Source organism: Aspergillus udagawae, assembly GCF_001078395.1.
Source record: "Aspergillus udagawae IFM 46973 DNA, scaffold_10, whole genome shotgun sequence".
In the NCBI taxonomy this organism is placed as follows: domain Eukaryota; kingdom Fungi; phylum Ascomycota; class Eurotiomycetes; order Eurotiales; family Aspergillaceae; genus Aspergillus; species Aspergillus udagawae.
Window position 1 is genome coordinate 550353 of NW_025091273.1, and position 19381 is coordinate 569733.

The window sequence follows — 19381 nt, forward strand, 5'->3', positions numbered from 1 at the left end:
CATGAGGATTATAGAAAAGAAACCAAGATAAAAAGATCGGACAAGAGTTGCCTGCGAGACGTGAAACAACAACCTCTTAGCTGCAACTTAGCAATTAAGATGCGTTATTCTGAGCGCTGGCATATCTTGTTGTCTTCCATCTTTGAAACGAGACAATGGGGAGTATTTATGTTATTTCTGAACCTCCAGCCCTTATTACTTTAGGATAGTCCAGTCGAAGCTGGTATAGTGGGTGATGAGGGATACCACTTCTACATCCGAAGCCGAATAAAACCGGAATTGCTCTTAGCTAGCTCTTAAAAGTATACAAGCCAAGAAGGGTATGTAGACCAGATCCCAGCAGATAGTGAAGTTGATATTAATGTTTCAGAGATTATAAGAACTATGGCTCTTAGTGATAAGCACTAAGAACTATGGCTCTTAGTGATAAGCACTAAGAGCTGGCTAGCTAAAACACCGTGACATCGTGCATAAAGGATCCAACACGTGTGCGGGTAAATACTTGGAAGCTCATTACTGTTGCTTGTCGTATGGTTTAGTTTTATTTAAATTTTTTTTACCTTTTGTTCCTATCCATCGTATCTACTGTCACTGAACTGTAGCTTGTACTACATTTGATTAGGGGTTACACTGGCCACACGGTTTATAGTTTCAATACCTTCGTAGGTGTTACCTATACCTGATGTAAATACAATCTTGTCGTTATCCATGTGGTTGCTTACAGGGTACTGTACCATGCGCGCCAAGAATATAGAGAGACTCGGTTCGAGCCAAGGATTTTCATTTAAACGGGCCATCCGATTTATCCAATCGTACTGGAGCAATGCTTGATCGAGTCACCTATTAGGGGGTTCGAGTGCACAAACTTGTGTTCCCGAGTGGGCTAAAGATCCTATTATGGACTAGTCTCAGGGGCTGGGCAAAGAAGTTGGGAGCTTCTCGGAGATTGGTGGTCATCTTGCCCTGGTTTGTTTCTATTCTCCAACATTTTGCTATTACATGAAAAGTTTTTAAGTATAGTTGATTTAGAGGTTTAAAAAACCCCTCCCTATATGGAGAAATGTGACGTTACTAGCTTCAAGATAAATCTTTTCGAAATATACTCTGTATATGTTAGTATATGGTAATCCACATAACCGAAGTAGAACTCATACCATCTTACTGACCGTGGCTAGTGGGATTGTAAATACTTGCTCTAGATTCTATTCCCTGACCAAGCATCCTAGTTCTTGATGGGGCAAGTCATACACAGTAGCTACTGAACCTCGGCTAAATAACATTGTTTCATTAGTATCTTCATATGTCCATGTCATTTTCTCTTATATACATGAGCATCGAGCCACCCCTCAATATCTTCATCCTCGGCCTCCTCTAATAGTCTCCAGATCCGCCGACGATTCCGCAGGCGGAGGGGAGCATGCTCTAAAGGTTGCCCCGGTTCGAACACCTCCAGTTGTGCAAGGGTGCGAACAAGGCTCTCCCAATCCCAGACTTCTTCTGCTTCAAATGTCGGAACGTCCACTGCATCGGATGTCACAGGGCAGCTCTGTAGGGCGGAGATGTCCAAATCCCAAAGCCATGGTAAAATCTGCTGATTAAAAAGCAGGTCACGCCACAGCCTTGACGGTAAGGAACGAGTGCATGTCTGCTTGGGGTTGATAAAAGGGTGTAAATTTTTATAAATCATGTCTTGGAGCTCAGTGGGTAGTGCCTCCAGTTCAAGAGATATACCAGATTGTCCTTGCAAGGACGGCGGAAGAGGTCGCAGGTAAGAAAGGATCTCCTGAGTGAGTCCTGGTATGGGATATGGTGCCATTTCGTATTCCTAGTGGCAGGTTGTTAGTGATGGGATGGAAGCACCATAGGTTATACTTATGCAGAACTCACATAGACCTTCTGGTCTCCAAAAGCCCATGCGACATTGTGAAAGAGGTCGGTGTCCCGAAAGTAATAGCAATGTGGCTCAACTACACGACGGGGGAAAAACGAGCCGTTGCGTCCAAGGGGATAACCCCAATGCACCCTAGTTAATCGCTGTTCAAACACTTCATAGAACTGGCTGAGAGTGGTAGGGCGCTTTGGGCCAACCGACACTCCAGCTTTCAGAAGAGCCTGGCGATAGTCTACCAGACGTCGTAGCATGTCAAGGCATTCCGAATGTACCGTTACATACGGGTACTCCGTATATAGATCGTGGACTAATTTCGACGAGTGCTCCTCATAACGCACGGGTTCTAATCTTGACAACCGCTCCCCATAATGCACACCGTCGATCTCGATCTCTAAGGAATCAGAAATCTCTTCGGCAGATTATAGTTTTCGTACAAGAACGAGAGTTGAAAGAGTAACCCACCATCTATCCCGAGTACTTCTAGCGGTAGATCATGATTTGGCAGGCTCGCAATATCCCAATCTTTCTCATAGTGATAATTCTCAGCTCGGATGGCCTTCGGTACAAACCACTTGTACCTCTCAAGATTCTTGTTTCGCACTTCTGCTTCCACCACCTTGATCTTTATAAGCGGGCTACTGCTTTTAGGGGGACTGAAGAAGAGCTCACAAAGCTTGGGGCACCACAGATAACACAGCATATATCTTCCGCATCATAGCCCTTATCGAATCGCTCGAAATTGAAGAGATCGCCCTCGGATGGAAGCTCGCTGGGGAGGAAATCCATGGCAGATGAGATGGGACTTTCGGATTTCGATCCAGGAACACGGACTCAAAAAGCAATATAGCGGATATTAAATTACTCAGACAAGGTTACACCTTTTAGCGCCTTTAAGAACACTAAACAAATTACCTAGCATGGGAGCACATCAAATATTCTGTTTATTGGTTAGTTCCACCGGTTGGCTTGGCGCTGTATGTCCATTTCATGCGCCTGTTGCCAAGCCAGGATACAGGTCAGCCGACCTTTCGGAAAAGTTCGGCCAATGCCAAGATAGCTAACAGTGAATGAGACAAGCCCAGATCACATGACATGTCTCCACTGGCCTGTAGTCACGAACTGGGTAGACATGTTCGAGTGAACAAACATAGCTTCTGTCGACCCATATATAGAAAGTCAAAAATGCCTCTCAAATATGTATCACCTTCGCCACAACAAGAGCAAGTTTCTGAAGACTGGAAGAAAATATATGCCTTCTTATCAGAGTGAGATTCCTTACGTCGGTTATTGTTAAGTCTAGTAATTACCAGTGATATTCCTTTGGTCGATATAGGATTACCAGAGCATAAAGCTTGGCTGAAGGCAGACCACTTGACTGTCTGCTTGCCACTAGCAGACGTGAGTTCCAGCCCATCCTCTGGCATTACTAGAAAATATCCGCTGTAGGCGACGATGAAGAGAGCCTGGGAGGCATTGGAGGGTCTGATATTCATAAGAAGGTTAAAGATGTGCTTCATTGTAGTATACGATACGTCAGGGTCGTTCTTACGGAGCGTTAGCGCCGTGAAACCAAATACGTCTGGAAGCAGACTTGAAGAGAAATCGAATCCTCGTCAGCATCGGTGTCGTCCTCTTTGTAAACAATCACCAAAAGACGCTTCCAGTTGTAAGAGACCCCTCTCGTTAGGGCCATCTTCTCGAAACTCAGATTTGAGTTGGGGAAAGGCTTCTTTCTGAGGCTTCGGTGAGTCCATTTTCAGAATGATAACAAAATTGAGATAAATGTGTTGTGTGGTACTGGTAGTTGGTTGTTGAAGGAAAGGTTTGAGGAGCAAACAGAAATTTGAGCAGGCAGCTTACAGAATTTGTGGTGGCAGTTTTCTTTTCTTGAGGTCATCAACCTACTGTAGGTCACCATGTCACGATCGGCACCATCTGGCTACCGTTTTCACACCAACAACTATGCCAAGAATTAAAGCTGTAGAGCCACAAACAATTCGAATTATATAGAGATATTTTGAGGCATTGAAGTTAGGATCTTAAGAAAGCTATCAAGGTTTTTCAGTTGTCCTGAAAGCGTTGTGGTAGCCGGATTTGCCTTCCTCGACGATTTACTGTAGGATGGGCCTCTTCAATAACATCAACAGCTGGTTCAACAATTTCCTTCTGGTCATTAGCTGTAGAGGGCCTGGAAGGTTTCTTCCTGCCCGCAGGGTCAGCGATCTTCCTGCTTGGCCGCCACGATTGAACGAATCGAAAGCTGCAGCCAGCTCCTGGACTTCGAATTGGATGATATCTTGTCAGAGGCGTTGATACAGAGTTCATCCCATCCGGATATGCCTATGACGAGATCGCCAGGAAGTACGACAACCTGGGCTAGTCGAACAGCCAGGACGAAGCAAACTTTCGGCATACGGTGGATAAATATGACTTTCAAGGAACCGTGTTTGACCTGGCCTGCGGCACAGGTTTTTTCGGCCGTATCCTCTCCGAAAACAGATGCAGAACGGCCCGGAGTACAGGGAGCCTTGTTGGGTTTGATCTCTCTCCTGGAATGGTGGATATATGCCGCAAGACAGGCCTCTATGATCAAGTCTAAGTTTCCGGCATACAGACTTGTCTGCTTCAGTATCGTGGCCCTGTTGAGGTAGACCATATTGTTTGTTTCGGCGCAACTCACTTCCTGTCACCGCAGGAGTTTTTGTTTTTTCTTGTTCAGTGCTTTGTAATTGCCAACTCATGGAAGTCCCCAACTACTGGTGATGATGTATACAGTACATTCTTAAGATTCGAAAGAGTCAATCGAAGGTATGTTGAAAACTTGAGGGTCCCGGAGAAGAATTTAGGCGCATGCGTCTTCGCGCAGGCATTGTAGGCGAGGGAATTTAGCTGTGTTTCCGGAGCCATCTTGTTGACGCTCCTACGTAACAATACTAATGCTAATTATCTACAATTGAAGCATCTACCACCAAAGACTATATGGCAGAGAGTATTGTAGTTCAAGCGCAATCCATATATAAGCTGATTCAGAGGGCTGGAGGGCGAACGGCCCATACCCTTACACTGGTTAGGCGTCCCCACCATTCGTAGTGGGAGGAGCCGGATGGCTAGTGGAAAAGGGTGTTACCCAGTAAGGCTTTCAGATTGTATTTGAAAAAGAAAATTGGCTCAAGCGTCTGACTCAAACCCGAATATGTAAATATGAATGGTCCAACTATTGCCCGTTTATGCTCTCCATTATGACAGCAATAAGACTAAATAAAAGAACAGGCATTCTCAATTCTGCGCCGTAGACATCGCTACCTTATCAAGCATCTCGTCGCTCAAAGGCAAGCTTTTGTCGGCCATGCGGCGCATCGACAGAGATCCACTGTGGATCTGGATCGAAGGGTGTGGCTTATCTCATATTGCGCCAATGGAATCTTCCAATAAAACCATTAAATCACGTTAAGTGAGACAATGAGACGAAATGCCCCAAAGAGGTAAGCGGTACATTGATGGATTGAGGACCGTGGGCCTTGGCATCCAGCTTAACCTCTTTTCAGAAGGTGGTCGTATTCGTGTTCAGGCGCCATGACAAGCGCGGTAACACAGCCACTGTCGACGTGGCGGTGATTTTGGTCTGAACTGATCCCTGTGTCTGTTCGCGGGAAATATAAGGACAAATCAGGCCCCAAATTCCCTTGTCCATGATTTCCTGTTATCCCAGAACTCCACTTATTTCCAAGATCAAGACAAGACTCTGGAATCAAAATGGCTTCGCAGCAGCTCTCTCCCGTCCCAAAACCGGTCGCTATCTTCGACCGGTTCATCGCTCAACAGACTGAGACGTTAGCTCTGAAGGAGAAGGTCTTATCCCTCTCTGGGGATAGTTTCGATGTGAAACTTGCAAATGGACAGCCCATATTCCAGATTAAATCCAAGCATATGACCATCTCTGGTCGCAAGTCTGTCTTTGATATGGCGGGCAATCACCTGTTTGATATCGTTAAGGAACATTTCCATATTCATACTACTTTCGCGGCTGAGGATCCCCATGGAAAGAAACTACTCGAAGTCAAGAGCAGCTTTTCATGTATGTGAAACTTTTTGTCTTTAAAAAGTGTCATGGCTAACTGGTATGTACACAGTGGTTGGCTCTAAAACAACGGCGACATTTACGTCGCCCAGGACTGGCAGCACAGAAACATTGAAAATGAAGGGTAACTGGTTGGATAGTAAGGTTGACATTGTTGATGAAGCCACGGGTGTGACAGTGGCCCGGATCGATCGCAAGCTGTGGCGAGGTCGTGAGGTATTCTTCGACCAGCAGACCTATGCTGTTATGGTTGCACCTGGGGTTGACCTGGCGCTGATCGCTGCCTTGTGTGTCTGCTTCGACGAGAAGAATAATGAGAAATAGACTGAATCGGGCTAATGAAGATCTTCCGGGTGGCTGACAGCCACAGTGGGCTGGATTTTTCGATATGTCTGGGGAAAAGTCCTTCAGCTGTTCGTCCGGTATTTTTCCACAATTTGTACAATGCTGAGAGCCACCTCCAAGAGCCCCGAGCTTACTGTAGAGTGGACTGGTGCCAGCAGACAGATATAAATCTCCACTCTCGGACTTAACAGCTTCAAAGTCCGTGCCAGTCAATTTGTCAGCTGGAATGTCGATCTCCGAAGGATTACTCCTTAAATTTTTTCGAAGGCCGGTCTTACATCGATGAAAGCTGAACCTTTATTAATCAGGGCAGGAGTGATGAGCAGCCAGTGAGTATATAGTCAAACAAGGCTTCTTTCTGTATTTGAGATTCCCATTTCCACCATTAGCAGCTTTGCAGATCATCGAACCTTGAATGCCTATCAACTACTTGACATCAGCAACGCGACACTTACCAAACATGGCCCGCGTTCTCATCACCGGCTCGGCTGACGGCCTGGGCCTCGAGGCCGCACGCCAACTAGTGAAGCGTGGCCATACAGTCTACCTGCATGCGCGCAACGAGAAACGAGCAGCTGATGCGAGAGCCGCCTGTCCTGGCGCTGCTGGCGTACTGATCGCCGACTTATCCAACCAGGTGGAAACTCGCAGCCTTGCCGACCAAGCCAACGCGGTCGGCCAATTTGATTCCGTCATTCTCAACGCCGGCATGTTATCTGGGCCGTTCCGCAAGACTGCAGACACTGGTATACCCGCCATGGTGTCTGTTAACGTTGTTGCTCCGTACATCTTGACCTGCTTGTTGCATCGGCCTAAGCGATTGGCATTCATCTCTTCGCAGTTGCACCGCCAAGGTGACACTAGTGTGGAGGATATCTTCTGGCTTCGGCGCGGCGAAGCAAGCTTCCGGGATTTCCCAGCCTACTGTGACTCCAAATTACATGTCCTGCTCCTTGCGAATGCTGTGGCCAGAAGGTTTAAAGATACCTCCGTGGTCTCGGTACACCCTGGCTGGGTAGCCACCAAGCTCGGGGGCCAAGGGGCCACTGATAAACTGGAGGATGGGGTGGATACTTATGTGATGTTGGCAGAGGGGGATTACGACCAAAATCTGACCGGAAAGTACTTTGATCCGAAGAGAAAACTTGGTCGTCCATTGCCAGTATCAGAGAACATAAACCTGCAGGAGAAGGTGGTCAAGGCTTGTGAGGAGCTGACTGATCTGGAGCTTCCTGCTTAATATACGGTCGACTTGACAACATGTCAACTGTACAAGAGCTAATTAGCCAGAATTCAGTATGTTGCATATCTGTGTAGGAACTACCATGATATGTCAGAGCTGGCTTCCCGACCCAGGTTACGCGGCCCTGAGATTTCCGCTCCAATGAAATAGAAACGTCGTATTCGCTTGAAAACTACAGGGCAGTGCAAAAGAGATGTGACAGAAAAAATTGCAGCCTACTTGCTTGGCCAGGAAACCGAAGCCCTGCGGGACTGTTTTTCTCAGCTGAACAACTATGACATGCGTTTCGGGTGTGGCTGAGGGAAAGGGTAAGGTTAATCTTATCTGAATAAGGTCATTTCAATGTGACCCACTATGTCAGCCTCATCCTCCAAACCCTCTGCAACTGGCCAAGCGAATACGAGCGAACGGATGGTGATGCCAATCATCCTGCTGATCATCCCTTCCAGCTGAACATTTGATCAGCTAGACCATAGGTTTGGTGATTTATTTCCTAATCTAGACGTTAGCGAGTACGAAGGCCAAGCAAAGCGCCTGTTTGGTATCCACTGATTGTCGTGCTCGGTACATACATGAAAACTCCAACAATAGTATATATAGGAGGCGCGCTGTTCGTCATGGAGCCAGCTATTCCCAATCATTCTCTAACTCAACCAAGGCATATCTACAGGATACTCAGCTGCTATGAAAGCATTACTGAGCCTCGCTTTTGCTGCACTGGCCTTTGCCAGTTCCAATTCTTCTTGTCGTTGCAGACCCCATGAACCCTGCTGGCCCTCTCCACAAGAGTGGAACGCCCTTAACAGCTCCGTCGATGGTAATCTCTTCGCCGTTCGGCCGGTGGCCGCCCCCTGCCATGAAGGAGACCCACAAGCGTGCGATTTCGTCACGAAGCAATGGTATAACTCCACCTGGCGAGCCGCGCAGCCTGGCGCAGTGCAATGGGGAAACTGGGAATCGTGGCTAGAGCACAATCAGACCTGCTCTATTACGAGTCCTCAGACACCTTGTGGACAGGGAAGGGTTTCTCTATACTCCGTCGTGGCTGAGTGCGCATCACATATTCAAGAAGCTATTCGGTTTGCCAAGAGACACAATCTTCGCCTTGTCATCAAGAACTCTGGCCATGACTTTCTTGGACGCTCGACGGCACCGGAGTCATTGCAGATTCTTACCAACAGAATGAAGAATATTCAGCTCAGCGAGAATTTCAAACCGGCTGGTTCCCCAAAGAATCTGTCGGAGGGTTCCGCCATCACAATCGGGGCTGGTGTCAGTTTACAAGACTTGTATTCTGCTGCTGGGAAGAAAGGCAAGACAGTGGTTGCTGGCGCTTCGCACACTGTTGGTGCTGCTGGGGGGTATATCCAGGGAGGAGGGCATTCTTTCTTGGGCCCCTGGAAGGGCATGTCTACTGATAATGTACTCGAATACACCGTCGTGACTGCTGATGTATGTGACCATCCTGACGCTAAAGAATGCTGGCTAATATTACCATAGGGCAACCTGGTTATCGCGAACAACTATCAAAACACTGACCTCTTCTGGGCTCTACGTGGCGGAGGGGGCGGCACCTTTGGTGTTGTTGTGACAGTCACCCTGCGCACTTTCGATGAGGTCCCAGTCGTCATTGGCAGTCTCAATGTCAGTACTGTGGCCGGTGATCCCAATTTCTGGCAGATCACGACAGATTTCTTTGCTGCTTTACCAGCCATAAACGACGGCGCTGGTGGGTACTATTGGATAATGCCCAACGTGCCTGCGGACAAGACAATGAATGTATCGTCAATGTCGATCATACTGATCGCTGCGAATCAAACCAGCACTTCAATGATGGATCGTCTCTATGCGCCATTCAGATCTAAGCTGAATGCAACCTCCGGCGTCTTCACTCAATATGAGTCCCTGGCCTTCCCCAACATTCATACTCTGCTGTCAGAACTCCTTCTTCCCGGAGATAAAGACACAACTAGTTATAATACTATCTTAGGCTCGAGACTATTCTCCCGCGATCTGCTTGTTTCGCGTGACGGCCCAAAGAAACTTGTCTCCGCCCTGAAGAAGCTCAAGTTCGGCTTTGAGGAAGTTATCACGGGCCACATCGTAGCGGGAGGCCTCGTCGCCAAGAACGGACGGACTATCGACAGCGCTCTGAATCCGGCCTGGAGGAAAGCTGCCACTCATATCGATTTTGGGCGCTCCTGGCCGCCATCTGCCACCCTTGCTCAACGCGATGCTATTATTCGTCGTCTGACTGATGTTGAGATGCCGATTCTCAAGGCTGTTGAGGGAAGGAAGATGGGATCCTATATGAATGAGGCAAATGCGTACGAGCCAGATTTCCAGACCGAGTTCTGGGGAAGCAATTACCCACGTCTGTACCAGATCAAGCAGAAAAGGGATCCGTCTGGTCTATTCATTGCTCGCAAGGGAGTGGGAAGTGAGGACTGGGATGATGCTGGTCTTTGCCGGGTTGACAGGAGGAATTAGATAGCCCTGTTAGAAATGTCCGTGGTCAGGGTCAATGGTGATAACGGGACCGGCCACAGTTATTAGGATTAGAGGAGCTTGATTCTTTTCCTTTCCGACCCCCTTTTACTCTTACTTGTCCGTTTCACTTATTTGATATTTCTGAGAAAATATATGCATTGGTTACTAATAGGCTCCACACAATATCACTAGCACTTGTTGATAGTGTATAAACATGTTTCCTTCAACGCCATAACCTATTTGAGACGAAGCAGCAGTAGAGGAGCAACATGAATATGACGATCGCAACTGTGGTCTTTGTCAGACCCAACAAGACGGAAAGATTTGGAAGTATGACCCCAGTAGGCCTTTCCCGAACACCGCGAGTCAACGGAGATGACGATGCGCGTGTGCTCTCAATTTTCGGGGGTCCCTCATCCTCATCTTCCACCTCAATCACTTGTTCCAGTGAGGAGATATATATACGCAGGCCATCAACTCTCTCCACCCCATCCAGTCCTTCAAAGATGACATGAAAATCCTCTCGTGGAGTCTCCAGTCTCCTCCTCCTCTCGAGGGTACTTTCCATTAAGCAATAGGCCTTGACATCGTGTCCCGCCTCTGAAAGCAGAGTGAGCCATGTAGCTATGACATCTTGATGAAGCCCAGGATCCTTGCGGGAGAAGTGAATCATCTCGCCAATAGTCGTTAAAACCGTGTAACCTCGGCCGCTTACTCTATGTATATCCTCTCCTCTACTCAAAAGACTCCGGAGAACCAACTCGCTTTGCCGCGCTGTGTGCTCGTCTTCTCTCAGCTTCGCTGCAGCCCAAACGTGAGCAGCACAGTGGAGCGCGGAATAGCCGTCATAGGTCGGGTCTCCGTCAATGTGATCTCCCGGAAGAAGGTGACCAGCACCAAAAAGGACTAGGATCCGCTCGAACGAATCCCCGTAATAGAGTCGGTGGAAGATCTGATGCTGCAAAATCGTTTTTCCGCCACGGTTTCGCTCTTCGAGATCGACTAGAAACTCATCTTGGTGGATGAGGTATCTGAAGGCGTCCACCGGACCAGCGTATGAATGTATGAGGCCAAATTCTCGGACTGATCCCATGGGATCCACTTGCCCTTTTTCTACTAACAATCGGGCCAGTTCCAGATGTTCTTCTTCTCGCGGACTAATCATTGCCAGATGAAGGGCGTTTCTAATGCCTCGTTGGTCATTGACGGGGCAATGGATATGGAATTGCTTACCGTCCCGATGTATTTTCCACATTTGCATCTGCTCCATTGTACAGAAGAAAAGCAACCAAATCCGGGTTTCCCGATAAGGCCGCAAACTGTCAGCATAGTTAGCATCAAACCAGGTGTCAGCTGTGACTACAAAATACACACATGCAGTGCGGTATCACCGTCAGGGGTCACATCAAAAGGCGAAGCCAAGCCTTTAGTAAAGAGCCGTTGGACATTGCGCAAATTTCCCTCCCTACAAAAGTCAAACAGCATAGAGTCAGGACTGACTACTTGCCATGGCCGTAAGTTGAAAGTCCACTGACTTCCCTGTCGGACAGCCTGCAGCTCGATTATGCGAGAGGACAACCATTCTGCAGATCTCAGAGTGAATGTCTTTCTCTCTGATTGATACTCGGTCCGCGCTGTATCTGACCGGCGAATTGCCGGTCTTAGTCTGATGCTTTGAGATTTGACGGACAAACTGCCGAGCCAAAGGGTGTATACTGCTTCAGACGTATTGCTGTACGATCGACTGAAATTTACCATCTGTGTAGTGAGATTTTCTTGCTCGATCCGTTCTGTGTTACCTGTAGAACGGCAGGACGACTGGCTGAAGGCTAGAGGGCCCATCTTTCTATTCGAGGCGGTATCAGTATGATTAACAGGCATACATTTGCGAGGCCTCAAACTCACTGCATATGATGTTGGTACACTAGCATCAAAGTCATCTTCGCACTGTCCAACTCTTTCGCAAACTCGGCAACCCTTGTCTTCTTCACGGTCGCCTTGATCAATTTGATGGTTCGATTCTTCTGACTCGGGGTATCAAATGATTGAATGTTTGTTAAAAGTCGGTTAACGCGAGACAGGCACAGCTCAAATGAGCACTTGAGAAGATCAATGTCAAGATGCTCTGGAATCTCGGTGCAGTCTTCAGCCATGCCGCGTACGACCCTCTCGATGAGGAGAATATCATTTTTGATGTTTTGAAAATCAGATGGAGCGTGTCTGACCGAGTCTACAACGGCGTAGAGTTGTTGAACCCCACTGCAGATCTGCCCCGCGAGCGATGCAATCCCTACAATCGACGCTGCAACCCCTAGAGTCTCAGCCATCGGAATTTTATCTTAAACAAACGCCCTCGTGGACTCAAGAGGATGGACAACATGGGGCATGAAAGTCAAGGACACATCTTGTCAGAAAATAGAGACGGTAGTTTGGAAAAATTGCAAGTTTGTACATAGCCGCCTTTTAACGGATGCTGACGAGGCTGAGTTGTAAACTACTGATTAGTTGCTCTGAATCATGCATCTGTAGGTATAGTTAACTAGTTGTTTGTGGCTGTGCTGACAGTTGCTTAGGTTATCTACATCCTGGACGGTTTGTCTACTTGTAGCGCCTCTCATCAGTCCCTTCATCCCAACTCCATCTCTCCATCGTTCCACCGCATTAACCCTTAGCCTCGACGCATCGGATCCAAATGGGGATGTATTATGACATCCTTATCTTGTTTGGTCAATGCAGCACATGGTTGGAGGAGCCCACGTTTTCAATGACAGTTGCAGACATCGCGATAGATCTCCGGGCATCTCTGGCTACACACAGAGGAAGCCAGGGCTTAACTATGGAGTATGTATACCGGGATTATTGTACTAGGCATAGGCAGTCAGTACACAGCTACTGAGTGGTGCAGATTGGGGTCCTTCAGATTTCCTTATCGCCATATCAGTAATCTATATAACAACGTTGATGAGGGACGACAAATGATTCCCCAGCACATGTAACAATTGTATCCCATTCTAAAAGGGTTGTAATCCCATAAATATTACACCACAACGCTAGGTGACGGTAAATTCGTCGCCAAAACGGCTACTTTTGACGCCAGTTCAAGAGTTCTTTTTACGAAAATCTTAGTCATTAAAATGTCACGTGATAGAACCGAGTGCTCATTTGCCATGTGCTTCCTGAGTGCTCCCCAAGTGCTCCCCAGAGCTAATGAGGTCATCGATTAGGCCGCTGCATATGGAAAATGTGTCCTTGCTGACTACAACTCAGTGCACAAGGATATGTGTGCTAAGGAGTTTATGCGCCTGAAGGATTGTTTCCTGGTAAGTGAAACTCAGGGCCTATCAAACAACCACCTGCGCTGGCTAATACCACCAGGCCGCATCCAAGAAGGGCTGAGGCCAACCAGACTCGCCCAAGACAATCTAAAATCTGCATCAATTGCATATTTTGTGAGGAAACATCTTACGAGATCACGGCGTTTCTCATTTTGACTCAACGTTTTTCTACATGTTCACTACTGCGAGTTGGAACGGACGACATACAGCTCATAGACATGCATATCATTGATCGGTAACCTAATAAAGGGGTAGGTAGATTTCTTATCTACACTGGACGTCATCTTTTCCATGTATCTTTGGGCAAGATGCTTCACAGCTTGACCAGGCGCAACAAGAACGTCGCATTCTGCACCTCCTGGTCCTCTTGAGCAATGGTGCCCTCCTCGTCAGCACTAGGTGACTTGCCATCAACCAGGGCGCGCTCATCGAGTGGCCGGCGAACAGCCTTCTCAATAGCCTGAGACTGGGACTTGAAGGCTTCACTCAGACCAATGTTGTCGGGATCTGAAAGGACGATGTACTCCATCTTCACTTCGTCAGTGGGAACAAGGCCAGCCTTCTTGCGCAGACGCTGGAGACGGTTGATAATCTCACGGCCGATACCCTGGTGAGCCAGCTCGGGGTACAGGTTGGCATCCAGAATGGTCATGACATCGGCGTCAGTGTTGGTCTCCATGCCCGATGAGCCAGAATCCTCCTTGATGCCGCGCTTCACAACCAGATCACCCTCAACCAGTTCAATGCCATCAACAATAATCTTCTTATCAGTGACGTATTTCCTCACATCATTGCTGGACAGAGAAGGCAGGGTCTTCTTCACCTTTTGCACGTCCTTCTTAAGCTTCTTGCCCAGAGTCGGCCAGTCAGCATTAACACTGTACTGGACATTGTACTTGGCCTCGTCAGAAGAAAGAATAAGGTTGAGCACGTTGAGCTCTTCAAGGATGTAGCTCTCAAGCGACTTAACGTCATCCAGGTATTGCCGGTCCTGGTGAATGACAACTAATGTCTTCAGGGGGGTCTTCAGAGCGATAGACTTGCGCTCGCGAGAGATACGGCCCAGCTCAATCACCTTCTGCATGCGAGCAACTCTGCGCTCTACAACCTCATCGAAGAGCTCCTTACGCGGCTCAGGGAAGGCCAAGAAGTGAACGCTGCGGCTATCCTCAGCACGCAGGGACTCAGGAATGTGTAAGAGGAGACGCTGGTAAATGTTGTCGGTGATGAAGGGAATAAAAGGAGTAAGACCCCGCACAAGGGTGTAGAGAACCTCAAAGAGGGTGTTCAGGGCATGCAGGGTTTCATCAACGCCATTCTCGCCCTTTAGGCGCTTACGATTGAAGCGGATGTACCAGTTGGTGGTGTTCTCGATTAGACCCAGCAAGCGAGGCACGACAGTGTAGAGACGGTACCCCGCCATCTCCTGATTGACGAAGATCAGAAGACTCTGACAGCTCGCCAAGATCCAACGATCCATGACGTTGGTATTAGTGGCCTCGGCCTCGGGGTTGAACATGTAGTTAACATCAGAAGCCTTCTTCAAGAGGGCCACTTGACCCTCAAAGAACTTGTAGCTATTCCACAGCGGCAGGAGTACCTTGCTGACAATTTCCTTGACACCTGACTCCTTGAAGCGGAGAGGGTCGGCACGAACAACTGGGGAGTTGATCAGGTAAAGACGCAAGGCATCCGAGCCATAGCGGTCCATGATGAGGGTGGGGTCCGGGTAGTTCTTGAGACGCTTGGACATCTTCTTACCATCTTCAGCAAGGACAATACCGTTAACAACACAGTTCTTGAAAGGAAGCTTGCCGAACAGGTGAGTGCCAAGGACGGTCAATGTGTAGAACCATCCACGGGTCTGGTCGAGGCCCTCTGCGATAAAGTCGCCAGGGAAGCTGTTCCCGAACTGGTCCTTGTTCTTGAAGGGGTAGTGCTGGGAGGCATATGGCATGCTGCCGGACTCAAACCAACAATCGAACACCTCGCTCACACGACGGAGCTCACCCTTGCCCTGCTTACTGGGAATGGTAATGTGGTCCACCTTGTCACGGTGGAGATCGGTGAGCTCGCCGGTATAGCCACTCAATTCCTTGAGTTCCTCGACGCTTCCAACGGCGACAACCTCCTTGAAGTCATCGCTGACCCAGAGAGGGAGGGGAGTTCCCCAGAAACGGTTGCGAGAAATGTTCCAATCGCGAGCATTCTTGATCCAGCTGGCAAATCTCTTGTCCTTGACAGCAGATGGGACCCAGTGAGACTGCTTGATACCTTCCAGCATCTGAGGGATGATAGGAGTGATCTTCACAAACCATGAAGGCACCGCGCGGTAGATGAGAGGTGTGTCGGATCGCCAGCAGCAGGGGTAACTGTGGGTGATCTGGCTGTCGACAAGGATGCGGCCGGTTCCCTTCAGGTGTTTGATAATCGCCTTGTCGGCCTCCTTGACGTGCTGGCCAAAGAAGTCCCGAACCTCCTTCGTGAAGCAGCCCTGGGGGTCGACCGGGTTGGGAGGAGTACGGGTCTCGTTGATGACACCATGGTTCACAGCGACCCGATAATCGTCCTCACCGAACGCGGGGGATTGGTGGACGATACCCACACCGTCCTCGGCCGTAACATAGCCATCATTCAACACACGGAAACCGTGGTCCTTGAACTCCTCATAGTAATAGTCAAAGAGGGGCTTGTACTTCCATCCAAGCATGTCGGAACCCTTGATACGATCAACAATCTTAAACTTGGCCTTCTTTGGGTCCTTGTAGATGGTGCGGAGCAAAGATCCCAAAAGAATGTAGTTCTTCTTGGTGGCCTCGTCATAGATCTTGATATACTCGAAGTCTGGGTGAGCGCAAAGGCCGGTGTGGGAGGGAAGGGTCCAAGGGGTCGTGGTCCACGCAAGCAGGCAAGTCTCGGGGTCATCCAACAGGGGGAAAGTGACGACGATAGCAGGATCTTGGACATCCTTGTAGTTTTGCTGGGCCTCGAAATTACTGAGAGGTGTGTTCAAGGCGGTCGAGTACGGCATGACCCTGTAGCCTCGGTAGACAAGGCCCTTGTCGAACAGCTGCTTGAAAACCCACCTTTGCCAAAGAGGTCAGTATTCCAGTTTAGCAATGGGGATGAGCGGGGAGCCATTGATTATACCAGACAGACTCCATGAAGCTAGTGTTCATTGTCTATATCCCATTTGCGCGTTGTCCGTTAGTTATAGATCCATTCCCAATCACGCGACAGCTTCGGACTCAAGGCATACCTTGTAGTCGTCGTCGAAATCGATCCAGCGACCCAAGCGCTCGATGGTCTGCTGCCACTCAGTGGCGAAACGCATGACAAAAGCCCGGCACTCCTCGTTGTACTTCGCAATTCCGAGCTTCTCAACGGCCTCCAGACCAGACATGCCAAGTTTCTTATCAATCTCGTATTCGACGGGGACACCATGCGTATCCCAGCCAAATCGTCGCTCAATATAGTAACCCTTCATCGCCCAGTATCTAGGGATGATATCCTTAATCGTAGAAGCCAGCAGGTGACCATAGTGAGGGGGGCCGGTAGGACAGGGTGGGCCGTCGTAGAAAGTGTACGTCTTCTGGCCCCGAGAGAGCTCAACCTGGCGCTGGAAGGCATCAATCTCCCTCCACCGCTTGAGGGTGAGCTCCTCCTCGGCGGGAAAATCGATAGACATGGCGCTTGAAGTTGGTTGACGACTTCGGCTTTCCAACAGGGACGAGGGGCAGATATAGAGAGAGATGACTCACCTAGGGCCCTAGGGCCCGCCACGTTAATCTTTTGCCAGTGTGTCCTGCAATACGAGCTCTAAGACACACTAATGTACAAGGATAATTCATTTCAGGAGCAATCTAATTGATCAGAAAGCTGCGTGAGTAACTCGAAAAAAGAGACGGAATCTTTCAGTGAGTCATGCATGAAAATTCGAGTCGCGCTAAGCAGATGCAAGATTGAGAAGTGTGATCCATTGCTATATACATTCAGAACAACAATAGAACCTGCTATTCTTCGTCCTCGTCCTCATCCTCGTCTTCAGAAACTTCCTGGCCGGGCTCTTGAGGCGTTTTCTAAGAATAGTTAGTAAGCACTCAATAGTGCGATAGGGCAAAAAGATGGCGACGTACCTTATCCTCAGTTCGCTTCGCCTCGAGATCTCCAAAGACGATCAATAAGTCGTCCAATTCAGATTGGGTGGCCTGGCGAGCTTCTTCCTTGTCTTTGACTTCTGTCTGAGCCTTCACAAGTTGGGCTTTGGTTTCCTTGAGCGCTGCGGCAGCGCTCTGGGCGTGTGACTCGGCTTCCTTTGCTTTACGTTCGGCCTCGGCTGCGCGAGTTGCCAGTGCAGAGATCTTGGAAGAGAACCCTTCATTTGCTGTTTGAAGGTCCTTCGACGACTTGTCCAAGGCCTTTGACTCTGCCTCCGCTGCCTTCCGCTCAGCATCTGCAGCGCGAGCTTCCAAAGCAGAAACCTTGGACGAGGAATCCTCCTTGATTTTCTCAATCTCCTTTGTAGACTTCTCTTGTTCACTTTCAAGATCAGACTTGGCGGTCGCGAGTGATTGCTTGAGATCAGCAATTTCAGCCTCGTACGTTCCCTTCACAGCGGCGAGATCAGATTCCAAAGATCGAATTATAACCTTGAACCCACTGATTTCGGTCTCGTGTTGGCCCTTGGTGGAGGCAGCGGTCGATTGCAAGCGTTGAAGCCTCTGTTGAAGATCCGCGACTTGGCCTGCATTGGATTTCTTTGACTGGCTGAGGGCGGACTCCAGCTCCTGAACAGTCTTTTTCAAGGCAGCAGATTTACCAGCGTGCTGCTCCCGAGCTTTCCAGAGTTCTGACTCCAGTCCACGAATGGTATATGCAGTAATCTAGCTTTAGTGGTGGAGCATGGTCGAAAATCGATCAGCTTTAGGCACAAGGAAACGTCTCAGTCCAGAATCAAAGCTTAATATTTCAATTTCAGTCCTTGGCAAACAAGTGACTCAATTTCATTGAATTGACTTGATGACTGGGTACTTGATGAACAGTCCCGCCCAGGTTCGCCTTCCATGCCAGAGGCACAGATCACGACGACGTCCCTGATGATATCCGTCGAGACCTGACCCTGTAAAGTCATGGCAAGAAGAAAATCGAAAAAAGTTGATGTGCCAACAACTGGACCACCATATCCTCCAACCATTATCAATGTTTTACCAGGACAAAATGGCAGCGCTTCCTCGGTCACTTCGTCCCTACCCGGGCCTTTGGATGAAGAGCCTTTCAAAATTGCCGGGCCTCGTGAATTGGCTGTGAGAGAATACTGCAAATGGCTGTAATCACGCGCCACTTAAGAATCTTACAAAGCTGATTTCCGTAAGATTTGCCAGGTGACTCTGGAGAATCACCTGGATCTTGAACTGATCCTCGAGTATCCAGACTCTGACTTCTTCGTTCAGAGAGGGATCCGCGAATTGGGACTGCTCGTCGCTTCCTACGGGACATAAACGAAAAGGCCACAGAGATGAAATCAAACACGCTATTTCACCAGGCCGCTGAATAATTCTTAAGGGTGCCGAATGGACTTATACAGCTATTTTTCATTACGGCACCCCCGGTTGTGGCTGGCTCCAGGAAGGGGTTCATTCGATGATATCCCTTGTTTTTGCCATAGAAAAGCTTCATCCTAACTTCAAGGCGCGATATCAGAAAATAATTTACCCGAGTAAGTGCCTCCCGTTCCTGGTCACTCTACTTTCAGAACCTACCTTTACCTTACTGCTGCCTGGAATAACATGCATATCACTAAAGGAGGAATACCTTAAATTGCGCTCCAGCCGCTAAGCCGGGAACCGTTGGTGACAAAAAAAGAACCAACCCCTGTCAAATTCGAAACGCATGGGGCAGTGTACATGCAGTAGCGCCAGGCACTAACAGCCAACTCTCAGTCCTACGAACGCTCGCGCGGCGGATGACCATATATATGTTTGACCTACTGCAGCTTGCGA

General features: G+C 48.6%; 8 protein-coding genes across 8 annotated transcripts; 3 read left to right on the plus strand and 5 right to left on the minus strand.

Annotated features, from left to right (window-relative positions):
• Positions 1–1309: 1309 nt before the first annotated feature.
• Positions 1310–2677, minus strand: Aud_002000 (uncharacterized protein; the record flags this gene model as incomplete). Its single annotated transcript, XM_043296002.1, has 4 exons — positions 1310–1825; positions 1888–2282; positions 2354–2507; positions 2561–2677. 4 exons carry the CDS (start codon positions 2675–2677, stop codon positions 1310–1312), a joined length of 1182 nt encoding a protein of 393 aa, XP_043151937.1.
• A 2967-nt stretch (positions 2678–5644) lies between these two features.
• Aud_002001 (LURP-one-related/scramblase family protein) lies at positions 5645–6293 on the plus strand (the record flags this gene model as incomplete). Its single annotated transcript, XM_043296003.1, has 2 exons — positions 5645–5966; positions 6022–6293. 2 exons carry the CDS (start codon positions 5645–5647, stop codon positions 6291–6293), a joined length of 594 nt encoding a protein of 197 aa, XP_043151938.1.
• A 481-nt stretch (positions 6294–6774) lies between these two features.
• On the plus strand, positions 6775–7554 carry Aud_002002 (uncharacterized protein; the record flags this gene model as incomplete). The annotated part of the gene is made up of 1 exon (XM_043296004.1): positions 6775–7554. One exon carries the CDS (start codon positions 6775–6777, stop codon positions 7552–7554), a length of 780 nt encoding a protein of 259 aa, XP_043151939.1.
• A 687-nt stretch (positions 7555–8241) lies between these two features.
• Positions 8242–10047, plus strand: Aud_002003 (uncharacterized protein; the record flags this gene model as incomplete). Its single annotated transcript, XM_043296005.1, has 2 exons — positions 8242–9009; positions 9058–10047. 2 exons carry the CDS (start codon positions 8242–8244, stop codon positions 10045–10047), a joined length of 1758 nt encoding a protein of 585 aa, XP_043151940.1.
• A 223-nt stretch (positions 10048–10270) lies between these two features.
• Aud_002004 (uncharacterized protein) lies at positions 10271–11317 on the minus strand (the record flags this gene model as incomplete). Its single annotated transcript, XM_043296006.1, has 1 exon — positions 10271–11317. One exon carries the CDS (start codon positions 11315–11317, stop codon positions 10271–10273), a length of 1047 nt encoding a protein of 348 aa, XP_043151941.1.
• Positions 11318–11948: 631 nt separating this feature from the next.
• Aud_002005 (uncharacterized protein) lies at positions 11949–12374 on the minus strand (the record flags this gene model as incomplete). The annotated part of the gene is made up of 1 exon (XM_043296007.1): positions 11949–12374. One exon carries the CDS (start codon positions 12372–12374, stop codon positions 11949–11951), a length of 426 nt encoding a protein of 141 aa, XP_043151942.1.
• Positions 12375–13695: 1321 nt separating this feature from the next.
• Positions 13696–17070, minus strand: Aud_002006 (isoleucine-tRNA ligase; the record flags this gene model as incomplete). The annotated part of the gene is made up of 3 exons (XM_043296008.1): positions 13696–16468; positions 16533–16564; positions 16642–17070. The coding sequence occupies 3 exons, from the start codon at positions 17068–17070 to the stop codon at positions 13696–13698; spliced, it is 3234 nt and encodes a 1077-aa protein (XP_043151943.1).
• A 325-nt stretch (positions 17071–17395) lies between these two features.
• Aud_002007 (uncharacterized protein) lies at positions 17396–18513 on the minus strand (the record flags this gene model as incomplete). Its single annotated transcript, XM_043296009.1, has 3 exons — positions 17396–17461; positions 17519–18265; positions 18373–18513. The coding sequence occupies 3 exons, from the start codon at positions 18511–18513 to the stop codon at positions 17396–17398; spliced, it is 954 nt and encodes a 317-aa protein (XP_043151944.1).
• Positions 18514–19381: the final 868 nt, after the last annotated feature.